Genomic DNA, 24,617 nt, shown 5'->3' with positions numbered 1-24,617 from the left:
ACAAGACTTTTGTTTCTCTGCTTCCCTTAAGTAAAAAGTCTGGCTCCCGTCTGGGTCCAGAGAACTAGAACGTTATTGATGGAAGCTCAGTTCTTCAGTTTTTCAGAACTTAAATGTTCCCTCCACAGTAACAATAAAACATGTTTCTGCTTTTACTCCATATTGTCAGAGCTGGAGGTTTATTCACTGTGGGTGAAAATAAATAAATGACACTGTAATGAATCTATATATTTCATACAAACTAACACCAACAGCTGTTTTTCTGTCACGGAGGGAGGGCGAGGGGGGGCTGCTATTGAAAGGTACTGATGCTTAAATGTTCCAGCAGAGGGAAAAGGTGAAAAGAACAGATCTTCTGCTTCTTTCTCTTTCGGCTTGTTCCTCTAGGAGCCGTCATGGTGGATCTGCACACTTATCTGGCACAGGATGCTTCTCCCCAAACTTTGTTTTGGACACTTAGTCCTTCAGTGACACGTTGACATATGGCCGCGGCGAGTCGGGCCTCACACTGCCACTTTGTGGAATTAACAGGATAAATCTGGGTTTGGGAGAGCGAGCGCCTTACTTGACCCTCACTTATTACCACTGCTGATGGGCAGTGGCTGTTCAAGCTTGTGTGGCACCTCGGGCCAGCTTCAACTGTCAGTAGCATAGAAATACACTCATAGAAAGGAAGCTGATTATTACACTGTTACACACTATGGCAACACACAGCTCAGGTCAGTGGGGGGGCTTTAGCTCAGTTGGTAGAGTAGTTATCCACTAAACCACTGGGTCACTGGTCCTCCTGGCTACAAGACACTAAACCCCCAAGTTGTCCCTAGTGTCTGCTGCCTAGTTGTTGTAACTCGCTTTGGATAAACGAAATTGTAATTGTAGTTAAATCGCAAAAAGACAACTAAAAAAATCACAAAAGACCAAAACATCATAAGAGTTCCTTCCTATTAAGAGCCCAGGGCCCAACTTCTCATTACCCATCTATGGTGGGAGACTCCTTGATGGTCCAGGTAGAGTGGGGTGATGTAAATTGACCCACGCAGTGACGGGCAGCTGTCCATGTCGCCCAAACCTAAAGCCACAGATCAGACAGGTTCTAGTGTCTGGATCCCACTTCCCACCTGCTCCCTGGGTGTGAACAGGGCCATCGTAAAAAAATAAAATAAAAAATGAGGCACTTCTCTTAGTAAAGCTTGTTGGGATAAACTTTCCCGAGTCCAAATATTATATTATATTACATAAACACAAGAACAATTTTTTTTCTGATGTTAATGTGGCTAGTGTCCTCGTTACAGGATGGAGAACAGTCATTGTGTGTCTTCATAAGAAATACTGTCAACTTTCATAATCATCGTTAAATAACACAATGGGTATAGTTGTAGTAGCAGTAGTAGTAGTAATACTGTAGTAGTGTCATTTTTTTTTTTATCTGAACGTTCTGTTTTAAATAAAGGTTACACACATCTGAACAGCCGCAGTGATGTAACACTCGCTGCAGTAATTACAGCTGACAGCAACCTCCTCCATCACACACACACTCGTCCTGAAATATGGAGAAAAGACTGATAAGAGAGGAAGGACAGATACAAACACACACTTTGATTCACTTCTGGTTACATTTACACCAAACTCTCTCCCTGGACATGCTTATCATCGTCATTCTCATTGTCTTTTGTCACTTGATGTCCTTGTCTCGGAGGGCGAGTGAAGCGATAAAGCCAGCATCCCTGTTGTGTTTTAATAAGTTTTATCTGAACGCTCTAAACAGACAAACACTGTCAAAACTCTAAGTGAACCTGACAGCAGTGTTGAGTTTTCCACATGGAGGTCATCAGTGCGCTGACGTGTTACTCGGCCTGTTCGGCTGCAGATAGCAGCTCCGTGTTAATGCTTTAATCAGCGCGAACAAATGACAAAGACGTGGGTCACGGGACTTGTTGCAACGACGAAGACATAAGCAGCAGTTTCACGCCGAACTCCGGTCTCCTGTTTAAAAGTCCTGTGTTATGAGGCCCATCAGCCACCAGCCCGACCTCTTCATGGCAAACTGTTTAGGGTCTAAAAACCGCAATGCGTACAGGACCCGTTGGTGGTTTTTGGCGGCTGATACAAACGGCCTACTGCGTCCTACTTTTCAGGAGGACAGTTTGGTACTCGAGTAGAGTGGAAGTAAAGAAGGCCACGGTGCTCAGCCTCTTCTCCATCCAAACAACACAATTCAGCTCAATTATTTCAAAGTTTTTTTCATTCAGGTCATTTAGCATAGGAAGTTTAAGTTCAAACTTTTCCAAGGCTAAACCAAATACTTATCACGATGACATAATCATCTGCTCGTGTTGATCTTATTTGAACGTGGGAACACTTCCTGTAAGATGCCGACCTGTGTAAAGTCAGTTTAGCTGTCGTGTGTTTATTCTCTGGAGATTTAAACTGATCATTGTCTGGAAAATGGGGCAATGCTCCTTTAGAACTGGCTCCACATCAAGTAACCATAAAGGATTCACCATATGTCGGATCATAAGGGCAACCTCACCAATTTTCCACTCGCTTCCTATGGCTTTAGTTTAGGGTCTAAATGTACATTTATGCTTTTAAATACACCTCTGACTTACGTGTATTGAAATATTTCTCTGCCTCTAGCTTAAAAATGCCTGCAGATGACATCACTTGGAGGAGTTTTTCCTCATTAAGATGTCATCTGGAAGAGCTGTGTGTGAGCAATGAGATGATATAATCGGTACTGAAGGTTCCTCCAAGTGACGGTGCCCAAGGAATAATTATAATAATAATTTATATTATGGATGATGGTAAAGCACATGTCTAAAATATCTTGTACAGTTTACCCTCACAAGTCCATCTCTAAATTGATGTATAGCAGTCAGCTTTTGTGGCTGACAATGGTTTAACAATTTCTAAATCTATGACCCAGATCATCATCATACACAAAATTGAAAACATACAGTTTGTCCTTCCAGCATCTTCTGATTAGGCAGTTTGCCAGTGGCTGGACATGATCCAAAGGCCTGAACCTTAGTAGTCTTCTCTCTGTACCCTGAGACTCGTCTCTCTCCACTGTCTGCTTGTCCCATTAGGACAAAAGACTCTGGGGAAAGAAAAAAAAAACATTATAATGGTATTAAATCATTTGGCCAACCTCATGGTAACAGTCTGGGAGGATACGTTGATGTATAGTGGCTGCGGTTGCCAAGGTTTCTGGCTGATTAAAAAACTCAGGTCCACATACATCTTCAACACGTTTGGGTGAAAAAAATAAAACGCTGGCTGGCACAGACGGTGTGTGTGTGTGTGTGTGTGTGTTAAAGTAGAGTCACTTCATTTACCAGGGAAACGTACTGCTCTTTGGCATCGAGGCAGAAACATATGGACAGATGTTAGTCTGTGTTCGCCAATTAATGCGACGTAAAGTCTCCACGCTCGCTGCTTGCGACGTTGGCAGTGACGCAAATGATACATTTACCACAGGGTGTGTGTTGGTTGTTTAATATCCAGACAAATTATACAGTAAAAATATTCAACCCCAAGTTAAATTATCCTAATGTCAGACTTTTTTTTACTTTATATTAATCTGCATTTAAACCACATTCACTGTAACTTAGAACAAATACTGAGTGACCTTTGTCATATCATAACTAATGTCATAACAAAGTGTGTATAAAATCCTTGTTAGATGAAATAAGAGGAAATAACACATTTTAAATAAGTTGGATTTTGCTTACGGTCATTTAAAGGAAGCATTACACACACAGTACTATCAGTGGTCATGAGCTGCTACATTTGCTTGAAGCTTTTCTCAAATAAAATGTATCAATAAAACTTCTTAAACATAATTTTCCCAACTTTAAGCAAGAAGATGATGTTGGTTTTGGCCTGTAACACATCCAGAGAGCTTCTAAAATCTCTCCAACGATCATACAAAGTGTCGTCATCTGCTTTACTCTGTCACACTTAAACTCATTTGCATCACCTGGCAGGTGTCAGTTAACTTCTCTCAGCTAACCTTTCTACTAACTACTTATCAGATGGTGGCAAGTGCAAGTACTTGGCTTTAAGAAGTACTCCACTATGAGCAGAAGTACCATTTTGAAATTTCAGTTTGAGCTGAAAACTGCAAACAAACTTTTCGTAGAAAAGAGAGAAGAAATACTAAACTAAGAATAAGGAGCAGTGATGGTAGAGACTTGTGAAGCTTGTTTATAGTTTTCACACTTTAGTTGCAGTATTCAAAATTCATTAATAATTTGTGATTAGATTTTTGTTTATTTCTCTTTCTTTTTATGATTCTTGTAGTGTTTTAACCTCTTTGAACCTTGGAAAGCTTATTTTAACACTTTACGTCCTGACAGCTGCTTCGTCCACAATAACACATCAGACTTTATTGGTTCATTAGATTCTCTTAAAACAATCATCTGCAAAGTAACTACACCTGTTAGATGCATCTAATGAAGTAAATGGAGTAAAAGTCACATGAAAAGGAAACTACTTTAGTACCTCATAATTGTACCTACAGTACTTTACTTGCAACGTGAGCTGCTCTCGCTGACATAAATGTCACTTTTGCTGCTTATGACATTTCTAGCTCCCATCATGGCTTGTTGTCCGCACTTTAAAGGGAAACACCTTTGCCCCTCGTCTCACTAAAAGCTGCACCACAACTCCACTGCACCGTACACATTAGTCTCCAGTGTAATGTGCTGGTTCCCACTGTGTGAATTCTTTTAAAGGGTTGTTGCAGGAGCTGTGTGAAAGTCCAATTCCATCTCTGCATTGTTCCCGCTCTGTAATTAGCTCCACCGCTGACTTTATGTAAAACAGTTCTGCCAAGTTTTAATTGATTAAAAGTTGCATGTTATTGCGAGGAAGAACAGTGCAGATCCAATTAGCACTGTAACGTGTAAACATGAGCAGTCGCTCCACCAGCAGTGCGTGTGTGTGTGTGATTCACTGATCGGTCTCATTTCTTAATCATCACTTTCTGCTCCAGATGAGACTTTATGAGGAGACTAAATTGCCTTAAAGGGATTTCTTATTAAAGGGATTACACCCATGTAATCCCATTTGTCCCAGTGGACCCCCAAAAAACATGAACACACACTCGCCCACGCTCAAACAAACACACTTACACTCGTACGTAACCAGATTAGCATGTGGAGAGAAATATGCACCATGTTTTTGTTAATGCTGCAAATGAAAACGCATACAACAATACTGCCGACGGTCACGTGATGCTCTTCAAATTGTGGACTTAATTGTGTGTGTATTTATAACCTTGACAGGAATTTGCGTGTGTGTGTGTGGAGCAGTGGTTGTGGCAACATTCCCTGGTCTCATCCCCAGTTAACAAAGACAAATCCACTTCTTTCGCAGCTAATGAGTCTTTAAGTTGAAGGGACTCTTTTTATTTAATAAGAAGCAGCTTATTTACTCCATTTCTATGAAAAAGAAAAGCTGCAGGTGATTCACTGTGTGGGAACAAGCCAAGAGAAAAGGGAGGAAGAGATGCCATTCAAAGAGATTTGCTGACATCCCAGCAAATATGTAAAGTCTGTAGGTGGAGGAAGAAAGAGGGGCGATAGACTCGATAAGAGGTGGAGCAGGAAAGTGAAGAGGAAACATGAATTGTTTGCAAAGCTACTTCTTTTATGCATATATTTATATTTGAAATGTATATCATCAAATATTTGAAATGCAATTTGCTTCACACCCACCTTTGGTCATGTCACAGCTCACAAGCCATGTGAGCTGTGACATGACCAAATTTCTAAATCTGTGTTGGTTTGCTCCAACCTACATTGCCAATAAATCAAATTCAGTATAATTTCATCACCCGAAGCTTGATAAAGATTCTTCTGGTTTTCTTCAGGCCACTGAAAGTTAGCAATAGTTTAAGAATAAGGATTTGTCCCTGAATGTGTGAATAGTTGCTGGCTCTCAGGTGTTAAAATCAAAACATACCCTGCAAAGAAAGTTACTTGGAAGAGGAGAAGAAGAAACTAAATGAAGTAGAGAACAAGTGAGGAACGATATACCGAGAACCACGGGGATAAAAAGGAGGATTATATTTTCTGAACTCTGTGATTTTCTGCAGGTGGAGCTGACTGGCAGCAGCATCTTCGACTACATCCACCCCGGTGATCACGTGGAGATGGCCGAGCAGCTCGGCATGAAGCTCCCTCCGGGCCGAGGGATGTCTCTGTCCCAGGGAGCCGTCAACGAAGACGGGGCGTCCTCGGCTTCGTCGTCGTCGCACTCTGAGACGCCAGAACCAGGTGGGAAATGATTTGTTTGAACCTAAAGGATTTTTGTGTTTAAAGGTAGGAAGGTTCCATCCGTCCCTTGTGTGCTTGTAATGTTCTTCTCACATGCTGCACAATACCACAGGTAGGTGGAGGTGGACAAATGTCTGTGGTTAAGATAATTGTAAGTCAGACTCGTGTTTCTCGAGAATATTTTAAAAACATGACTGACGTCAACAACGAGGGCCATCAGTAAGTATTTGGAGTCGGTCTGGGAAAAAGTCCAAATGTAATTGATCAAATTGGAAAAATGTGTGTTGAATATACGTATTTTTGCAGTAGATTTGTCGTGTGTAACTTTTCCTTCAGGAGAAACTTTGCACGCTACAGAAAATTGTAGCTATTTGGTTTAGAGTTGGAGGACAAAATCAAAACCAGCATCATGTCTGTCTCTTAAATATAAAGGTGGAGCTGGAGGCTGATTAGCTTAGCCTAGCATACAGACTGAAGGTGGTGCGCTTCTGTTTTTGTGGAGGTTTTACTGTGTTAAATTCACTTGCGCCATTTCCACTTTTAATACTAAGCTAAGCTAACTGGCTAGTCGCCACACTAATGTAAGCACAGGCAAATTATTTTACTAAATCCTCAATGTTCATTTGAATAAACTCTCGCCCCGTGTCTCCAGCATCCTCCCACCCTGTAACCTCCACCTTTTTCCTCCACCCGCTCCCCAACACTGTAGCATCCCCTGCTGTAAGGCTGAGCATAATTTGTTCTCCACACTGAAACACATTCCTCATTGGGATTCTTTGCATCGCCTCCCTCATCCATCTATCCCTACATCTTCTCCTGCCCCACATGTTCAAGACTTTTTACCTCCCAAATGCTTTTCATTGCACCCCCTCACCCCCCACCCCTTTCTCTGTCATGCTGATGATAATTTAAGTATTAGGGCAAAATCCATTTATAAATTAAACAAAATGACTTGATATCCATCGAGTCCCTTAGTTCATCAGCCTGTTCAAACAAGGTAGGGAAGATTGGCTTTGTGGCGGCCGGGGTCTTCGGAGACGGTGGGGTAATTAGATCTGCCGCGGATTTATTCTTGGCTGATTGGTGCTGGTGATGGGCGTGGGGCGGCTTTAAATTAATTGGAGCTCCACATTTGAGGTTTTTCTTCTTTTTTTCCCCGCCTCTTTGACTTTCTGCAAACCTCTAACTGAGCCTCTCCATGCACCAAAGAGGAGAGATGGTAGATGAGGGGACATCTACAGTGGACATCAATGTCAATTTGTGTGGAGAGACAGAAGAGAATTGATGGGTGTTTCCCAATGCTAATTTGCCCTACAGATAGAAAGATATGAAGACGCTGAGAAAGACAAGAGGCAGATGGGGCCTTTCTATGAATATCTCACTGATTCACAAAGTTAATTTGACCAGAGACAGAAAAAGAGCAGAAGAAGGTGTTTGTTCTCCCATGTTAATTTGCCTAGAACCAGAAAGAAATGGAAAGAAAAAAAAGAGAGGCAGGGATGTAGGGACGTGTTTGAATGTGCACGAGTACTTAGCAATGTTAATTTGTCCAAAGAAGAAGAGAGCGAAGGGCCGGAGAGGTTTCAAACCGACGTGTATGAATGTGAAGGAATGATCCCTGGTGATAATGTGAGCAGAGAGAGAGTGGAAGAGGGCGGATTAGGATTCATGCATGTGTTCCTCAATGTTAATGTTTCTGAAGAAAGAGAGCTGGAATAAGGAGAGAGAGAGAGAATCAGAGGGCCGGGGGGGGGGGTTGAATTTGTATGGGTTTCCCGGGAGGAGGTGGGGCTTATATCAGGTTTGCTGGGTTACAGATAATCAGTGTTCACCCGCTGTTAACCAAATTACTCAGAGAATTTAGGTTGTCGGGGTAATCAGCAGGTTAGTAATCAGATTACTCCTCCACACTGATTTATACTGTGTAACCACAGAAAGCTTCTACTTCTGCAGGCAACTCCACTACTTTCTTGGTTTGCAGGCTGCTCTCATGCACCAGGTCCAGTCTAACCAATTCTTTTATAGGGTTGATGTTTTTGTCCTCCACTCCAGTCGAAGAGTGACGGGTTTCCCCGTGTGCCGTCGTCATTGTTTTCCATTCCAGTCGATACCCTCTTCGCTCTCTTCTTCCTCCTTCAGGCATCTTCATTCCTTCATTCCACTTCTTTGCACTTTGACTTTTACCAATATGTAGAAAAGCACTATATAAGTGTAGAGCATTTAGCATTTGGGGGGATTGTGGTGTGGGAAAGTAAAGCGGTCCTCCACTAATCCCCCCCGAGTTGTTGGTTCAATCCCCGGCTCCTCCGGTCACATATCAAAGTGTCCTTGAGCAAGACACTGAACCCCAACTTAGTTGCTCCTGGGGAGTGTTGGGCAGCTGCATAGCAGCTCCCCCATTGGGGGTGTGTGTGTGAGTGAATGGGTGAATAAGATAAATGAAATATCCTGTGATGAAATCCAAAGATTTTCCACTTATAATTCTGGATAAATTAGCAATTGTCAGAAAATGCACATAGCACTGCTCTGATGGGAAAGGCCTTTGAGGGTCTGCGTCGGATGCAAGAGTCATCATTTGTGAGGTCCCCAAGACAAAGCTGCTTATGTTACCTAAAAGCATCTTCCTGTATTTTGTTGATCTTTCTAACTTACTCTAATTCCCACTAAGAGTTATCAGTGGCATCCATAACCTACATGATTTCTTTGGCAAAACCCCAGAATTCCAAATAAAGTGCAGCAGTCCCATGAAAATAAAAGTCCCTTTTAGGACCAGTACAGTTGATTGGGCAGATTTTTAGGTGGTTTACGTGTTTTTTTTTTCTGCTTTTACTTATTAAACCACACAAATGGAATTTAAACATTTCATTAAGGCAGTGTATCCATCCAAGCTGGACAATGGAAGGACTTCCTGTTTCCAAACTGTTCAGACATTGTGTGTTCATTTAGCAGGGACAAAGCACATTAATAAGCATTTCAGCAAATACACCAGAATAATTCTTTATCTGCAGATGTTAACATTGTCTCCCTTAAAAAACTTTTGGTGGTGGAGGAAAACACCTGGTTTTATGATAATAGCTGACTAGTTAGCCTTTCGTGCTAACATCAGCAGCTTGTATTGCTTTACTTTTGCATGTTTAGCTTTTGAAAGAATTAAAAAGACACAACTTTCCCTTTTGACTGTGACTCTGACCGACGCCTCATGCAACACGTGGAGGCTCCTCTAAGCTGCCGTGCCAGCTTAGTAACTTTAGCTACCGAAGGAGCAAATGCAGCACAAAGTTGCTTCACTCTGATGCGAAGTTCACCAGCCTCGACTTAAAGGAGGAAGCTTACACAGGAACTGCTTACACCTCGCTGACTGCTCCAGCGTAATATCTCAGACAGCTGACCCCACGGTTTTAATTACAGTCACGCTCATGAAGTATTGAAATTGGAGTTAAAATATGAGATGACCTTGGAGGCAAGAGATGTTCCTTTGAAGCCCAGCGCTCTTGCAGTTAAAGAGAGTCATCTTTAAAAGCACATGACGCAATTTGACTAATATCAGTCAAACCGAGGCTGAGAGGACTCGTCTCTGTTCTGAAGGGTGAGTGGTGGGAAATTATTACTTCTAAGTGCAATTCAGAGTCAGACTGAGAGGAGAAAACTCTCCCTTCAGTGTCTTCATCACATATCGTCGGTTCAGGGCCGCGGGAACATTTCTAACGCATCTGATGTCTGCTGGCTGTTGACTTTGACTTTCCCAATTTGTGATACTGACGGAAACTGAAAATAATTTTCCTCTTTAGCTTTGACTAACAGAAGCCTTAACTTAAAAAAGTCTTTTTCGGGTTGTAATCTTTCAGAGTTTTTCACTTCTTCTCTTAAGTTAATGAAGCAAAACTAGAGAAATGTGTCCATGAGTTTGTCATTGTTTCCCAACAATAAATTGTCGTCAGCACAGTGGCATTAGACAGAAGCATGGAGACACTGTAACACTGATTTAATTAAAACCAAACCTTATTTTTACTAACCTTAACTGTGTTTGTCTTTGTGCATGGACCCAACCAAAGTGCGATGTTTGCCCAGTTGTACTCCTGGGTTTTTGACGTTGTTGGACACCTGTTGGCACAGGTGCACTCTATTAACAAATCCTTCTGTGGGTCAGAGGGCAAATGATGTATCTGATGTTTTCTGTTGGAGTCGGAGTTCTTCTGAAGTGCTAGTGCGTGTCGGTGTCTCCTTGGGCATAACACTGAACACAGAGTTGCTCCTGGTGGGTCAGGTGAGCAACTTGTGTGTGTGTGTGGGTGTGTGTGTGTTTTTCGGTGAATCAGAAGCAACATTGTAAACATCTCTGTACCATACAGAGCTGCTAAGAGGGAACATATTAACCACAAGGATCCTACCTCAAACACTCACCTCTACTTCCCAGAAAATGTACAGGACCCAGAAAACGTCCCTATAGGGGAAAGAGCCTTGTCAAGCCATGATCTCTGAATTGTCTTCAGGGTTTCTCCTTAGTATTGTGTAATAGCTCGAGCCCAATAAACTCTCCAGAGAAAACTGAAACAACAGAAAGTAAAAGACGAAACTTCTTTTCTTTTTATATGAGGAGAACAAGTTGCTGATGACATTCTTCTGTGGACTTGATTTCCCAATTGTCCTTCACACCAACAGTGCTTTTCCTTAAAATTCTTAGAGAACAGCTCATTACAAGAACTTTTTTTGGCATGTTGTTGAGCAGCTGCATTAAAACTTTCTGCAGAGCACGAGAGTAAGATTTTACAAACCATCCAATACAGCACAACCTCAGACACACAGAAATAACTGTGGAAGTTTTTACATCCCTCATTTGCTTTAATAGCTCTTATAGTCTTTGCTGCACTTAAAATCAGTTTTTATTTCTGGCTTGGGTGCAGCTCTCACTGATGTTCAGAGTATCACAGAGGAGCGTTGGTGTGTGTTCACACCTGCACTTACCTGCAACAAGAAACAACCTCCCAGAGCAGGTTTCTCTCAAACGAGCTGAATCTTTCCAACTTTGCTCAGGTAAAAAACTGCTTTGAAGGAAAACACAGCACCTTCAGGCTTTTTCTTTGAACATCTTGTGCGCTGCCTGCTCTTAATTTCATTTGCATTCATGCCATCAAACAGAAAAAGCTTGCAGTTAATTGAGTATTTATTTCAATTTACTTTCATGAGAGGACAGAATTAGATAGAAAAACACCTACATTTCAAAGTCCTTCTGGTAGTAACAGAGATTCTGCCCTCCAGGAAAACACCATAAGTTCTCCATTATTAGCTCCTTGTGGTCTAATTGTCCGCGGCATCGCCTTATTTCAACATCATAAGTCTTTGATTATTGTTGCTAATTATGCTATTAGTACAATGGAGAGGCATAATTCGTCATAATCGCTCACATTTATCATAATTACCCAAGTTTACAGTCACCTACATTTAATGTCATTTAGAGTGGCCATGGGTAATGGCTGCTGCCCAAGGACAAACTCGCTGTGTTTGTGTGTTCACTGGTGAAGCATTTTTGTATTTGCATTTTAAATGTCACTTGGGCTCCACGACAGGAGGCAAAGGTCAAATTTGGGGGGATGCATACACACCCACACACTAACACACACACACACACACAGAACAATCTCCTGTACTACATGCGCTAGTCGTCTTTTACCTCTGTCTGTGATCCATCAAATCCTTCCGTTTGCTAGAATTTCTTTAAGGTTGCATTTAAAAACATCGACACTTCCCGCTGCTCTCACATCCTCTTCACATTGACCCTGAAGCTTGGAGCAATAAAACAAAAAGCCGCCTCCCAAACGACCCGGGAGAGCATCCTGCTTCATACACTGGGAGGCGTTTAGCTCTCGAGCAGCAGAGAATTGGAATCAACTGTAACAGATTTCTCACCTTAGGTGTGTGTAGACAAGATAAGTGAACATTAGCCTGCTGGATATACAGTATACAAGCTCGTAATGTGGATTCACAGTACCAACCTTCACGTTTGGGTGCTTTTGTCATCTGCACGTAATTGTAGATTAGTCCACAGCAGCTACTACACTGATGTTTACATGCACCTAAGAAACCTGGTTATTGGAAATCCATGTATTGTGCATCCAGAACTTTCTCCACATTTTCTTATGTTACAGCCTTATTTCAAAATTGATTAAATGGGTTATTTTCCTCCAAATTTTACAAACCATACCCTATAAAGACTACGTAGAAGTAGTTTGTTTGAAATCTTGGTGAAATACTTTTAGCACCAATTAAAGCCCCAAGTCTTGTTGAGTGTGATGCTACAAGCTTGTCACACCCATGTTTGGGCAGTTTCTCCCATTCTTCTTTGCAGTACTTCTCAAGCTCCATCAGGTTGGATGGGGAGCGTCTGTGCTCAGCCATTTTCAGATCTCTTCAGAGATCAGATGTTCAATCAGGTTCCAGTCTGGGCTCTGGCTGAGCCACTCGAGGACATTCACAGAGTTGTCCCGTAGCCACTCCTTGGTTATCTTGGCTCAGGGTCGTTGTCCTGTTGAAAGATGAACCGTCGCCCCAGTCTGAAGTCCAAATACTCTGGAACAGGTTTTCATCAACGATGTCTCTGTAAATTGCTGCATTCATCTTTCCCTCAATCCTGACTAGTCTCCCAGTTCCTGCCGCTGAAAAACATCCCCACAGCCTGATGCTGCCACCTCCAGGTTTTACTGTAGGGATGGTACCGGGCAGGTATTCAATACAAAGAGTTCAATGTTTGTTTAATCAGAGACCAGAGAATTTTGTTTCTAATGGTCTGAGAGTCCTTCAGGTGGGCTGTCACATGTCTTTTACTGATGAGTGGTTTCCGTCCGGCCCGTCTACCATACAGGCCTGATTGGTGTATTGCTGCAGAGATGGTTGTTCTTCTGGAAGGTTCTCCTCTCTCCACAGAGAAATGCTGGAGCTCTTTCAGAGTGACTGCCAGGTTCTTGGTCACCTCCTTCAATAAGGCCCTTCTCTCTCGCTCAGTTTGGCCGGGCAGCCCGCTCTAGGAAGAGTCCTGGTGGTTCCAAACTTCTTCCATTTACAGATGAAATGGGCACTGGGCCCATTGGGACCTTCAATGGTACAATTGGTACCCTTCCTCGGATCTGTGCCTTGATTCAATCCTGTCTCGGAGGTCTACAGACAATTCCTTGGACTTCATGGCTTGGCTTTCTCTAACATTCACTGTTAACTGCGGGACCTTATATAAACGGGTGTATGCTTTTCTAAATCATGTCCAATCAACTGAATTTGCCATAGGTGGACTCATAGTTGGAAACATCTCAAGGATGATCAGTGGAAACAGGCAAAGGCTGCAAATACTTATGTACCTGTGACAAACTTCATTATGGGGTATTGTTTGTAGAACTTTAAGGAAAATAATGAATTTAATCAGTTTTGAAATAAGGCTGTAACGTAAGAATATGTGGATAGTTAAGTGCTGTGAATACTTTCTGGATGCACTGTATGCTCTCAAAGCTCGGGAACATTGAATTGAAGCATGGTCCCATTTTCAGGCCTGCAGCACAAGCAGACGCGTCTGTGGGACTGAAATGACTGCTGTGAAGATGTGGTGTTGTTTGACTTTCCTCTCAAAGTGAAGTAACATAAAGCGGCTCTGGCTTTTTGTCAGACCTGCTAAATGGTTTCCATGCAGCAGATCGTCTCAACTCCACATTCACGGGGAGAATTAGTCACAATAGATTTGGTAAAAGTGCTCAAATTAATTAAATCACTGTCACAAGTATTATTTTTTTTCTTAAATAAAGCCAATAAAACCACTTGAGGCAAACAAAGAACTTTTCAGAGGCTGAGGATTATTATTAAAGCGAAATTATCCGTTTGGTTAAGTTTTATTAAAGTGCCGCCCGTCCGCTGCCGCTCTAAATGAAATCTTTGGAGTACACAATAGCCAATCGGAGGCTATTATTGTTCAAGTTTTATAATTAGGCTTCTTAACGAGGACGGGGCTGTTTACAATGGGAGCCAGAGCTGTTCAGATAACGGCGACAGAGGACAGGGCGGCTCCTGACGACAAATAAAGCACTCCTCTCTGCTATCTGTCTGTCACCCCGGCGATAACACAGGAACTTCTCAAGGTCCAAAGCTCAACTTTTAATTTGTGGAGACCACGGGGAGAGAGAGAGATGGGGGGGGGCAGGTTGAAAAGGCAGGTGTGTGTATTACAAGAGGAATTTGTGCAAGAAGAGGGAAGGAATGATAAAGACCGGAGGTATAAGAAGCAGAACTGCAGAAGAAGGGAATTATCTTTGGAAGAAACATTTAATGGAGGTTACAAAAAAAAGGAGGGAAGATGGATGGAAAAGGGAACAATAGAAGCCAAAGTAATGAAGAAGGAAACTGAAAGAGCGAGTTAAAGAAATGACAGACTTAATAAAGAGAGGAGAGGAAATGCAGAAATAAAGAAAGAGGCACAGGTTCTATGGATATATCAAGTGCAAAGGATGAAGAACAGAAGGATGAGAAGAATGAAATGAGACTTCTGATCTCAAGTAAACATGATTAGGAAAGTACTGATGTAAGGGGAGAAAGAAAGTTTCAAGTAGAGATAAGATGGAGTAAATAATGATGAGGGGAGGAGGCTCCGGTTTTCTGTGTGAAGGAAGAAGCTAAAGAAGGAAAACAGAGAAATCAAGAAAGGAAAAAGGAGAACGATTGCAAGGAACTAGTACGATGGAAAGAATGATGGACGGCAGTGAGATAACGAAGGGATGGAAACTACTCTAATGTCAAAGGCCACCGGTCTTCAGAGGCTGGCTGTCAAGTATTCAATGTCTATATTTCAATATGGCAAAATTTCACTGCATTCGAATCAAGTTACAACACTAATCTGCCTTTTAGTTTCATCCCAAAACAAATGACAGCTGTCACACAGTGTCCGGCTGCTTTGGGAAATATTTCAGCCTATGAAAGCTTCTGTGACGTTTCTTTGCTTTATGTTTCAAAACACTCCCATTTGGAACTTGAGCGGCTTCGTCCTTAAATACTGTGTCATGACTAATAAGAACTTTTTAAATGTCAGAATACGAGCAGCTGAGCACAAAGCAGATCCGAATAAATCATTCTTTAAAACGAGCCAGGTTTTGCTCGTGGCTTCGACACACAGCTGAGGTCACGACCGGCTACTCGTCCGTTTCCACGCTTGAGTCTTGATCAGAAGTGGCGGCGGCGGAGCTTCTTCAAACCCTGCGCAGAAGCAGTTTTTATGGAAAACACATGTGCGTCTGCTCCATCTGATCACAGACAATAAGTCGCACTGTGTGTTCATCAGAAGCCCGAGCGGCTCTTCACAGACGTGTTTGCAAAAGCAGTTAGCAGCTCGATGAACACGGCCGCCGCGTCTATTCCTCCTCACGCCTTCCTCTGATTACGGATGCTAATCTGTTCAGTCCATCCATCTGTCCCTTTCTGCACCGCCTGGATTCAATTACACCAAACACACTCCTCGCTCTGTTATCCTCGGCCTCTCTGTTTCTTCTTCCTCTTCTTCCTCCTGCTTTTCTTCTTCTGGTGGCTTTTTTTTTTCTGTCTTCTTCTTCCCTTCCCTTTCTTGTTTGGTCGTCTTTTATCTGGGGACGCCGCTGTCGCCTGGCCAAACACGAACGGAGCGACGAGGAGAGAAATTAAAGGAGAGGAAACAAAGACAGAAGGACTGCGAGACACAAAGGAGGACGGAGTGAGTTATGAAGATGAGATATGAAGTTACCAGAGAGTGAGCTGGGACTGTGATGCCAACTGTGGCCACTGTCATAACTAAATTTAAATAATTTGTCAGTGAGCCACCTGTCAAAGTGAAACATCCCAAACACACAACTTTATTTACTTATACAGACACACAGACAGACAGACAAACAGCAAGAACTCCAGGATCTAGCTGGAAGCTCTCATTTAAGCCTCAGACTGGAAGTGAGAGGTCCCAGCTTCCTGTTGTTTGTCGGGTGATGGATTCACTGTCTGTCCTGACACTGAGGTGATACCGGTGGAAATGCCACAGGAAGAAACGCTGGATGCTGCATTCAGGGGTCTGTCCTCTCAGTGGGAAATTGGACACTTGTGATCAAAGCTTGCAGACAGTGTGAGTGTGTGTGTGTGTGTGTTTCATTTAGTTTAGATTGTAATGAATTACTGTGCAGCTGCTAATTTCTCTCCTTTTAACCCTTTTTTCATGCTTTGTGTAGTTTTTGTTGAAGTTGGCATCTGTATCTGCACTTTTTAAATGTACAAATTTTCTTTTGCTTTCCATCTTTTGCCAAATTGATTTCTTTTCTTAATTTTTTTTTACACTTTGTCTGTTCACTCATGTAAAAAGTCCAGTTTGAAGCTTTAACACACAAAGCTTTTTATTTATTTTTTTACATGTATAGTTATTTCCTTCATGTCCATTCTGGCAGCACAATGCTACGAGCTGCATGCTACAGGATTTCATTGTCTTTGTAGGAAGCTGATTGACAAATCACTTTTCTCTTTTTCCTCTTTCTACACCTCCTTCCTAACTTTGCATTTCACTCTTTCCTCAGTCCCTCCCTCTCTCTCCTTTTCTCCCTGTATGTAATTATGCAGATAAAATGAATTTTTATCTCTCAGTTGTGTGTGTTGAGTGTGTTTCTTGGTGACCTCTGACCAAGCTGTCAGTCTCGTCATCCGTATCAGTGAAAGCAAATTGTCTTTTTGTTTACTGTCCTCTTCACACTGTCCTCCTGTCAGTTGCACGTGTTTATGTGATGACACATTATTCAGACACCGTGATTATTACCATGCTGCTCCAAATACCTTCAGCCGGCAAAAGAGAATTGGTGAGATCTGGCTCACAGTCAGTTCCAGACCACGTGCAGGCCAAACACTCGTGTCCACATGAAGTAAACTAGCAGCTTGTTTCACACATCGAATGTTTGTAACGTATATTTTAACATCGTTGACACTGTTCTCGTTAAACTTTTAAACTACTTAATTTCATTTTTTAGCAGTATGAAAACATTTCATAGGCAGAAATTTCATCGTGCATGAAAAGCCATTTCACTTTTTATTTCCTCTGAGCAGCTGAGTGCAGAAGCCAAACACAAACCAGACAAAACTCTAAGCAAAGTATAATCTCAATTATCATTAGATACAGTAATACATGTCCACATACTTCTGGCCATGTTTCCTTACTTCTTTCTACAGCCTCTCATGCTCCTTGCCACTTCCCCTCGTGGATTTACTGTCTTCCTCGCTGCTTTTTCTGTCTCCTTTTCATAGGTAGATCTACTCCCCAGAGAGGATGAGAAGGAGCTAAAGACAGATTATAAAAGTCCCGTCACTGGGAGAGGGAGGGGGGAGGGAGGGGGGGAGAAGACGAGAAAAAAAGACAGACAAAGCTGGGATCAACGCGTCTCCAGACTATTAGAGCGCTGTTTGATTTGAGCTCATTGTCCAGATAAGACTGTCAAAATAAAAGTCTTTTATTATCACTCTAGAATAGGGGGGTAGAGAGGGAGAAGAGAGAGAAACAGAGAGAGGGGAAGGAAGTGCTGGAGCAGATGAGAGGACGGGGGTTCAACCTCCCGTTACCTTTAGTTCCCAGGCTTTGGCATTGTGGGAAACAGCTTTGAGGAAATCTACCATCACACACACACACTCTTCAGATCTGTGTGAAAGAGCATGAGGAGTGTGTAGTGAAACCTGCCTAAACCCAAACGCTCTTATTTTTAAATCTGCCTTAAATTAGATGTTTTATTTTGTTGGATCATTGAACCTCCTCCTCCTCCTCCTCGTTTTTCTTCCTCCCTTTACTTGATGTTTAATCTTCCTCTTTCCTGCCTTGTCGTCTTCCTTTTCCTTCATGTTTCATCAATCCTGCTTCATCTTTTCACACTTCTCTTCCCATTGTACTTTTCTCTATTTTCCTCCATCTCTCCTTTTTTCTGCCACTCTTCCTCCTCCTCACACCTCCTTTCCTTACTGCCTCTTTACCTTCTTCTGCTCCTCCACTTCTCCTTTCCCGTCTCCTTATTTTCTCTCTTCATTCTTCCTTCTCTCTCACCTCCTTCACCATGTTTTTGTCATTTTCTTTGTCTCCCCTCTTTCTTCTCCCATTATCTTTTCTTTCTTCCTTTAACTTATTCTTTATTTTTTTGCTTGCTCTTGTTTGTCTTTTCCTCATGCATCTACCAGCCTTCTCCTCCTCCTCCTCCTCCTCATCCCTCTTTTCTGTCTTCTTGTCCCTCGCCTCATTCCTCCCCGGCTTCTTTTTACCTGTGCTTGCAGTCTTCTACCTTGTCTTCGTCCTCCTTGTTGGTCTCATCTATAATTTCTAGCTCTCCCTTTCCTTCTTTTTTCTTAATCTCTCTTCTCCTCTTACAACTTGGATGTGTAGTCGTCCTCCTCACATTCTCATCTCACACACATTTCTTCCTACATCAGTTAAAAAAAGACCAAAAACAATTACGGCTTTTTCTTCCTGACATAATTTGTCAAATCCTTCCTGATAGGAAACATATTCAATTCATGAGGCAAGTCTCACCTCCTCCCTACTCCCTTCTTCCCCTCCTCTTTTTTCCCCCCTTGACAATAGCAATTCAATTACAGTGGGGGAGGCAATAGTGAGCCGGTGAGGCAGGAATGTGACAGGACAGTTACAGAGTGTTTACGCAATTAAACTTTCCATGACAATACTCTCTCTGTGATGCACGACCACAGCTCTGCAAGTGTGTGTGTGTGTGTGTGTATTTACCTTATGGCTGCCCTTATATATAAGTGTGTGTGTGTAAACATGTGCACGCCAGCTAAAGCACATTTATCATCACTGCCTTTCGCCCGCCACCTCTCTGACTCCCCTGGCTTCTGCAGTTGCATTCTGGGTAAGGAAGAGGAGACGAGAGGAAGGGAAGGAAAATGGGGGGGGGTAATAAGACTGGAAGACCGATGTGCTAGTATGTGTTGCATCTGTGAAACTCCAGTGAAAGGAACAGTTTAACACAGTGAGGTGGACGTTGGTGCATGGATCACATGGGCCATAGTCTGAACTAATCATCAGGTCTCTGATACGCAATACAAGCGATTTAGACCTCGATGTATTGATGCATGGCTGATATCAGGTGTCTGAGTCTGCCACTGATTGGTGGACATGTTTCTCCGCTATAAGCTTTTCACGGAGGCAGTAAGTAAGAGGCAGTTGCTGTGAAAAGTAAAGTTGACTCAGAGCAAATTACAAATTTGTCTCCTATTGGAGCAAAGTGTCTGACGTGTTTACATTGACTGAAGAAATCAGGTTACAGTCGTCTTTCTCTGGAAAGATTTTATAAGTGTGATATAAATGGGAAAGCGGGTTTCTGAAATCAGGGTAGGGGATCATCATAAAGGCTGGAGGTGCACTTCACTCACACTAGAGTTGGGGGTGTTGACACAGTCGTACTAAGTCTGTCTGGACCCTAATGCAATGGGGAAGTGATGGCGATTGCATCATGGATGGACCACAGCAGGCGTACGAACGAACAAATTGGCCTTTAGCCTGCAGAAAATCAGTGTTTTAAAGAGAAGCTTCACTTGAACAAGCAATAAAGTGTCAATCAAAGATAGATTCTTTTTTGGCCATAGGGTCTTAATCATACCACTTTAGTTTGGACTATTATGGGTGGTTCTCTGAATGTTACCTTTATTTTTTTGTCACAAATCTTGATGATTCCATTCTCAGCTTTTTATGTCTACAACCTCTAGTCCATTATCCGACTGTGAACCAGCTGCACCTTTTCAGGACCCGGTGCTAAGAACTGAACAGTCCAGACCCGCATCCAGAAAGAAGCTTTAATCTGGACTCTCCTGTCCTCATATGAAGGTCAGGGCCCAGGTCTCCTCAGAAACATGTGGTGTAGTCTCTCTGAAAGCCCACACGTTTATTTTCTGCAGGTTGTCTTCAGATGAAGTCACTAAGTGGCTCCATCCTGTTTTACATGTGTCTGCATTATTTTCCGCTCGTTAAGCCAATTAAATGTGTGTCCTCCTCAGTTTGTGTCCTGACTGCTGGAGGTCACCGTGACCTTGCTGTAGCTCGTTTTGTCTCACTCTGCAGTCACGTTAGCTAGTTATCAATCGGACACAACAGGCTGAACCGGGCGGCGTTATTAGTCTGTCTGACAATGATACACTGTCCCGCCGAGACGTGCTCGCAATCAAACGCGCACATGTGCAAAGAAACCCTCGGCACTCTGGGTATTGTCCAAAGATCACAGGCGTGGGTGAGTTGTTCTTTTTAATTAATCATTTGTCCTTCAAACAGGGGAAAGTTTCCGTGCCGTAGATAATTAGGTCCCAGAGTCGGGCGGCAGCGGAGCCGCCAGCCACCTGCTGCCTTTGTAGCGCTAATCTTTGTCTTGTAGGAGCCTCGTCCCCGAAGACGCCCAACGAGCAGAATGAGAAAGCACCTCTGAATCCCCACATGATCCTCCAACACCTCCTCCTCCTCTTCTCCTCCTTGTCTTGTTGTTCTATTCATTCCCTCAGCACCATCTCCTCCTCCACCGCTCTCTCCTCTTCTTCTTCACTTTAACCTCCTCCTCCTCTTTTTTTGTCATTTTTGTCGCTTTTTCTTTTTGTTCTCTTCTTCTCCCTCTGACTCATCCTCTTTTTCTGCTTTGTCTTTTTTCTTCCTGTCCTCTATTTTTCATTTGTTTTTCCAGTTCACGTCTTTTCTTTTACTCACTCCTGCATCCTTTCATCGTCTTCTCTACTTCTTCCCCATCGTGTTTTCTTTGCTCCTTCTTTTTTCCTTCTCACCTCTCTCTCTCTCTCTCTCTCTCTCTCTCTCTCTCTCTCCCTCACTTTGCCAGTCTTCCTCCTTCCCCTTTTTTCTTCCATCCTCTCTTCCTCTAACAGTGGAAATGAAAAGCGTCTGACAATGAAACTTCTATCTCGTGTGATTGTTACTGTGGGGAAACTAATCCTATTAATTCAAAGTGAATAACAAAAAGTGAAAGGAGGAGGGGGTGAGGGAGGGGGTCTGTCCTCCCTCTCCTCTGCTTCCTCTCTTCCTTCCATCATCTTTATTCCTCCGTCAGATTGACGGCTGATTTCCTTGAGGGCTGAGAGGAAACCGATGGAGGGAGCAGACAAAGTGAGAGAAAAGGAGGAGGACTTGAAGGTTTGTAGCTCCTCCTGGGAAGCCTGTTGTTTCATTACGTTCCTCCTCTTCCTCTAACGTCTTCCTCTCTGTCTTCAGCTCATCCTTTCCTCCTTCTTTGTGTGTTTAATCCCACTTCCTATTTTCTTGTTTCTGTGTTTTATCCTTCTTCCCTTCACCTCTTCCTCCCACTTCCTGTCCTCTCTTTTTATATTACTTTCTTCTCCTCCTTTCTTTTCTCCCTCATGTCGCATCCTTATTGATTTGTCTTTCTGTCTTTGTCTTTTTGTACATTTGTTCTCGCTCTTTCTCTCTAATTCTTTTCTTTCCTTTTATCCCTCAGTTCCTCTGTTTTTCCTTTATCTTTCCCCCTCCCTACTTTCATCTCTCCTCCCCTGTGTTCCCCCATCTCTCTCCCCCATCTTTTTCCCTCTTTACCTCCCTGTCTCAATCACTCCACCTCCCTCCCTCCCTCCCTCCCTCTCTCTCTTTCTCTCTCCCCCTCTTCAAGGACATTTATATTATAAAGGATGAATTTGCATATTAATTCATTTCTTTCAATTTTTTCAGATTAGACGTTGTCAACATGTATCAGCACTGATCAAACCACCGCATCCACCAGAGACCTCTGTGTGTGTGTGTGCCCGTGTGTGTTTTACACAAGTTTTGTGCAAGAGACAAAAAAAAAAAAAAAAAAAAACAGTTGTAAAGGAGGGAAAACAACCAGTGTTCAGAAACGACAAACACACACAGGTTCTGTGGTGAGAATTTAGCCAAATGCACAATTGCACAATGAATGTGTTATGAAAGACAAATTCTCCTCTCGGAATGAACTTGTAGTTATGATCTTTAAAAAATCTAGCAATGTCTGTAATTTTAAACACCATGTTTGCATTTAAATGACAAGGATCAGCTCGAGTCATTGGATGGATGAAACTTTTTTTAAAGTTAAAGGAAATAAACTCGTGGATTCTGTGTTGTGTGTGTGTGTGTGTGTGTGTGTGTGTGAAAACGTAATAAAAAAATCATCTGATCGTAGCGAGTCACAACCTCAGACGGGTTGACGGGTTATGACACCCACGGGATCAAACAAAGAACCAATGCAGTCTTTGCCAAATCTAGTGGCAGCTCAAGGGGTCACCTCAAAAAACAAAGAGTGTCTTCTCTTTATATTTAGACGTACAATCACATTAAAAAAAAAAAAATCACAAACAACAAAATAATTCAAGTCAGGTTGTTGGTTTAAAGGTTAAACTAGCTAATCTTGGATTATCTCCCCTACTTTTAAAGCTATTCCTGACGTGTTCCTATGTGTTGGATTCACTTTGATCTCTAAATAAACTGGCTCAGATCGGGGGGGGGGGGGGGGGGGGGGGGGGGGGGGGGGGGGGTCTCAGACTTTTGTCAGTAACAAAGAATCCACTGACTGCAAACCAGTGTCCTTCCTGACAGCGACAGTATTTCGTTTTGTTTTTTTTTAATCACTTCTCCTTCCGTCATTGAGTATGAAAACTTGAGCTTCCTGCTCACAGTGCTCATGATTGGGTTGTTTCTTTCACTATACACTGGGTTAAACTTTGACCCAGTGTTGGGTCACTATAACACCGCTACCTACTACCGTGGCCAGGATATTACCCAGCAGAGGGATTTGTGGCCTGGTGGTAGTGTCTAAATAACACCAACACTGGGCCACAATGACTCGCTGGGTACATTTAACGCAGGATTTCATTGGTGAATATACAGCAACACCTAACACCATGTCAGTGTTAAGCCAGGAATTTTAAATGGGAAATATGTAGTTTATGCAACTTAACGTTTTTTTTAATTCACTTTATTTCCATTAAAGGTGGATTAAAAAGGAATCTTTACATGATAGAACATGTGGAACCTCCCTCTGTTTAAATGAGAACCTTACTTTTGTTCTAAGACACACTTGTGTTGAAGAACAGTGTATGATCTGCTGAGTGTCTGTTGATGAATGTATACAGTGTGTGAGACAGGGCATTCCCAGCTGTCTGTCCTCCCATCACCCCCTCCCATGGATGGAGAGGTAATGAATATGCAGTTGAATCCTGGGAGCTGATGGCAGCTGACAAATGAGGCGTCTCACCTTCAGTAACCGCTGCTGCTCTCTGATTGGGTGCTGGGGTCTGGAGGGGTGGAGGTGGGGACGGTGATGAAAAATGTGCTTCCTGTTATGAAGGATGAGACCACCTCAGACTGGTTCCAGCAATAATCTCGCAGATTTTACTTTTATTTAACTCTGTGTCTCGGTCATTCAACAAACACATGAGACTTTTATTTTGACAACCATGACACAGGAAGATTACAGCTTTCAAACAAACTGGTCTCCTCCTTAACAAACCTTTAATATTTGTCTCGTCCGTCTCTCCTGACGTGTTTTGACATTTCCCAGTTTGATCGCCCTGAGCTGCTTTGAGATGATTGACAGTTTGACAGCGGCCGTGATTGGCCGACTGCTCCTGCTGACAGGATGACTGTATTTATTTGTTTACGGCAATTAAAATCATTCTTCTCATGTTTCAATGTGTCGTTTTTTTCTACTTCCTGCAGGCTTTATGCTGGAACGTCGACACCAACATCTGTGTTTATCCACAAATTTGTGGGTGGAAATGTGAACTTTCTGATCCGTGTGTTTGTGTGGTGTTCTTCCCTCAGTGGAGTCCAGCAGTCCCAGTCTTCTGGCTCCTGATAACACTCTGGAACGGTCCTTCTTCGTCCGCATGAAGTCGACGCTCACAAAGCGAGGAGTGCACATCAAGTCCTCAGGATATAAGGTAAGATTACCTGCAGCCTTTGGTCCCGACAAATGTCAAAAAGCATTTTTATCCCTTGTAGCTCTGTGCTCCCACTGATTTATGACAAACAAACACAAGGCTGTGAACATGAAGTCATGCAAACAGACAGGTGCGGTAGCTGGTGTCTGACAGGACTCAGCCTGAAGTGCATTTATGTTCTCTAGTGTCACACAGGAAACTGATTGTTAAAGAAAACCCCCGGAGCCCTCAGCCTGTGTCTGGAATGGTGTAACAGTGGCTCCTATTAGCAGCATTTATATCCCTAATGCAGGGGTCACCAAAGTCCGGCCCACGGCTTCCTTCTCATAAAGAATTATATGTGGCCCGGCACCGCTGTCCAACGTAACTGAGTGTATCGTTCAAGAGGTTTAGGATGCACAGCAGGGTGGC

The 24,617-nt window shown here is 42.8% G+C and overlaps 1 protein-coding gene across 9 annotated transcripts in view; it reads left to right on the top strand.

Moving 5' to 3' along the window:
• The window catches only part of LOC137101230 (neuronal PAS domain-containing protein 3), a 267,664-nt gene that overhangs the window by 209,081 nt on the left and 33,966 nt on the right, over positions 1-24,617 (top strand). For all 9 annotated transcript variants that reach the window (XR_010911005.1, XR_010911006.1, XR_010911007.1 and 6 more), the window contains 2 exons: positions 6,104-6,284; positions 24,088-24,206. Coding sequence is in view for 5 of the 9 variants with exons in the window: in XM_067479369.1 (XP_067335470.1) it covers positions 6,104-6,284; positions 24,088-24,206 (300 nt within the window). In the remaining 4 variants the exon portion in view is untranslated. The remainder of the gene's footprint in view (positions 1-6,103; positions 6,285-24,087; positions 24,207-24,617) is intronic.

The sequence above is a fragment of the Channa argus genome, chromosome 16 (genome assembly GCF_033026475.1).
Source record: "Channa argus isolate prfri chromosome 16, Channa argus male v1.0, whole genome shotgun sequence".
Lineage (NCBI taxonomy): Eukaryota > Metazoa > Chordata > Actinopteri > Anabantiformes > Channidae > Channa > Channa argus.
This window is presented reverse-complemented; position numbering and strand designations above follow the sequence as displayed.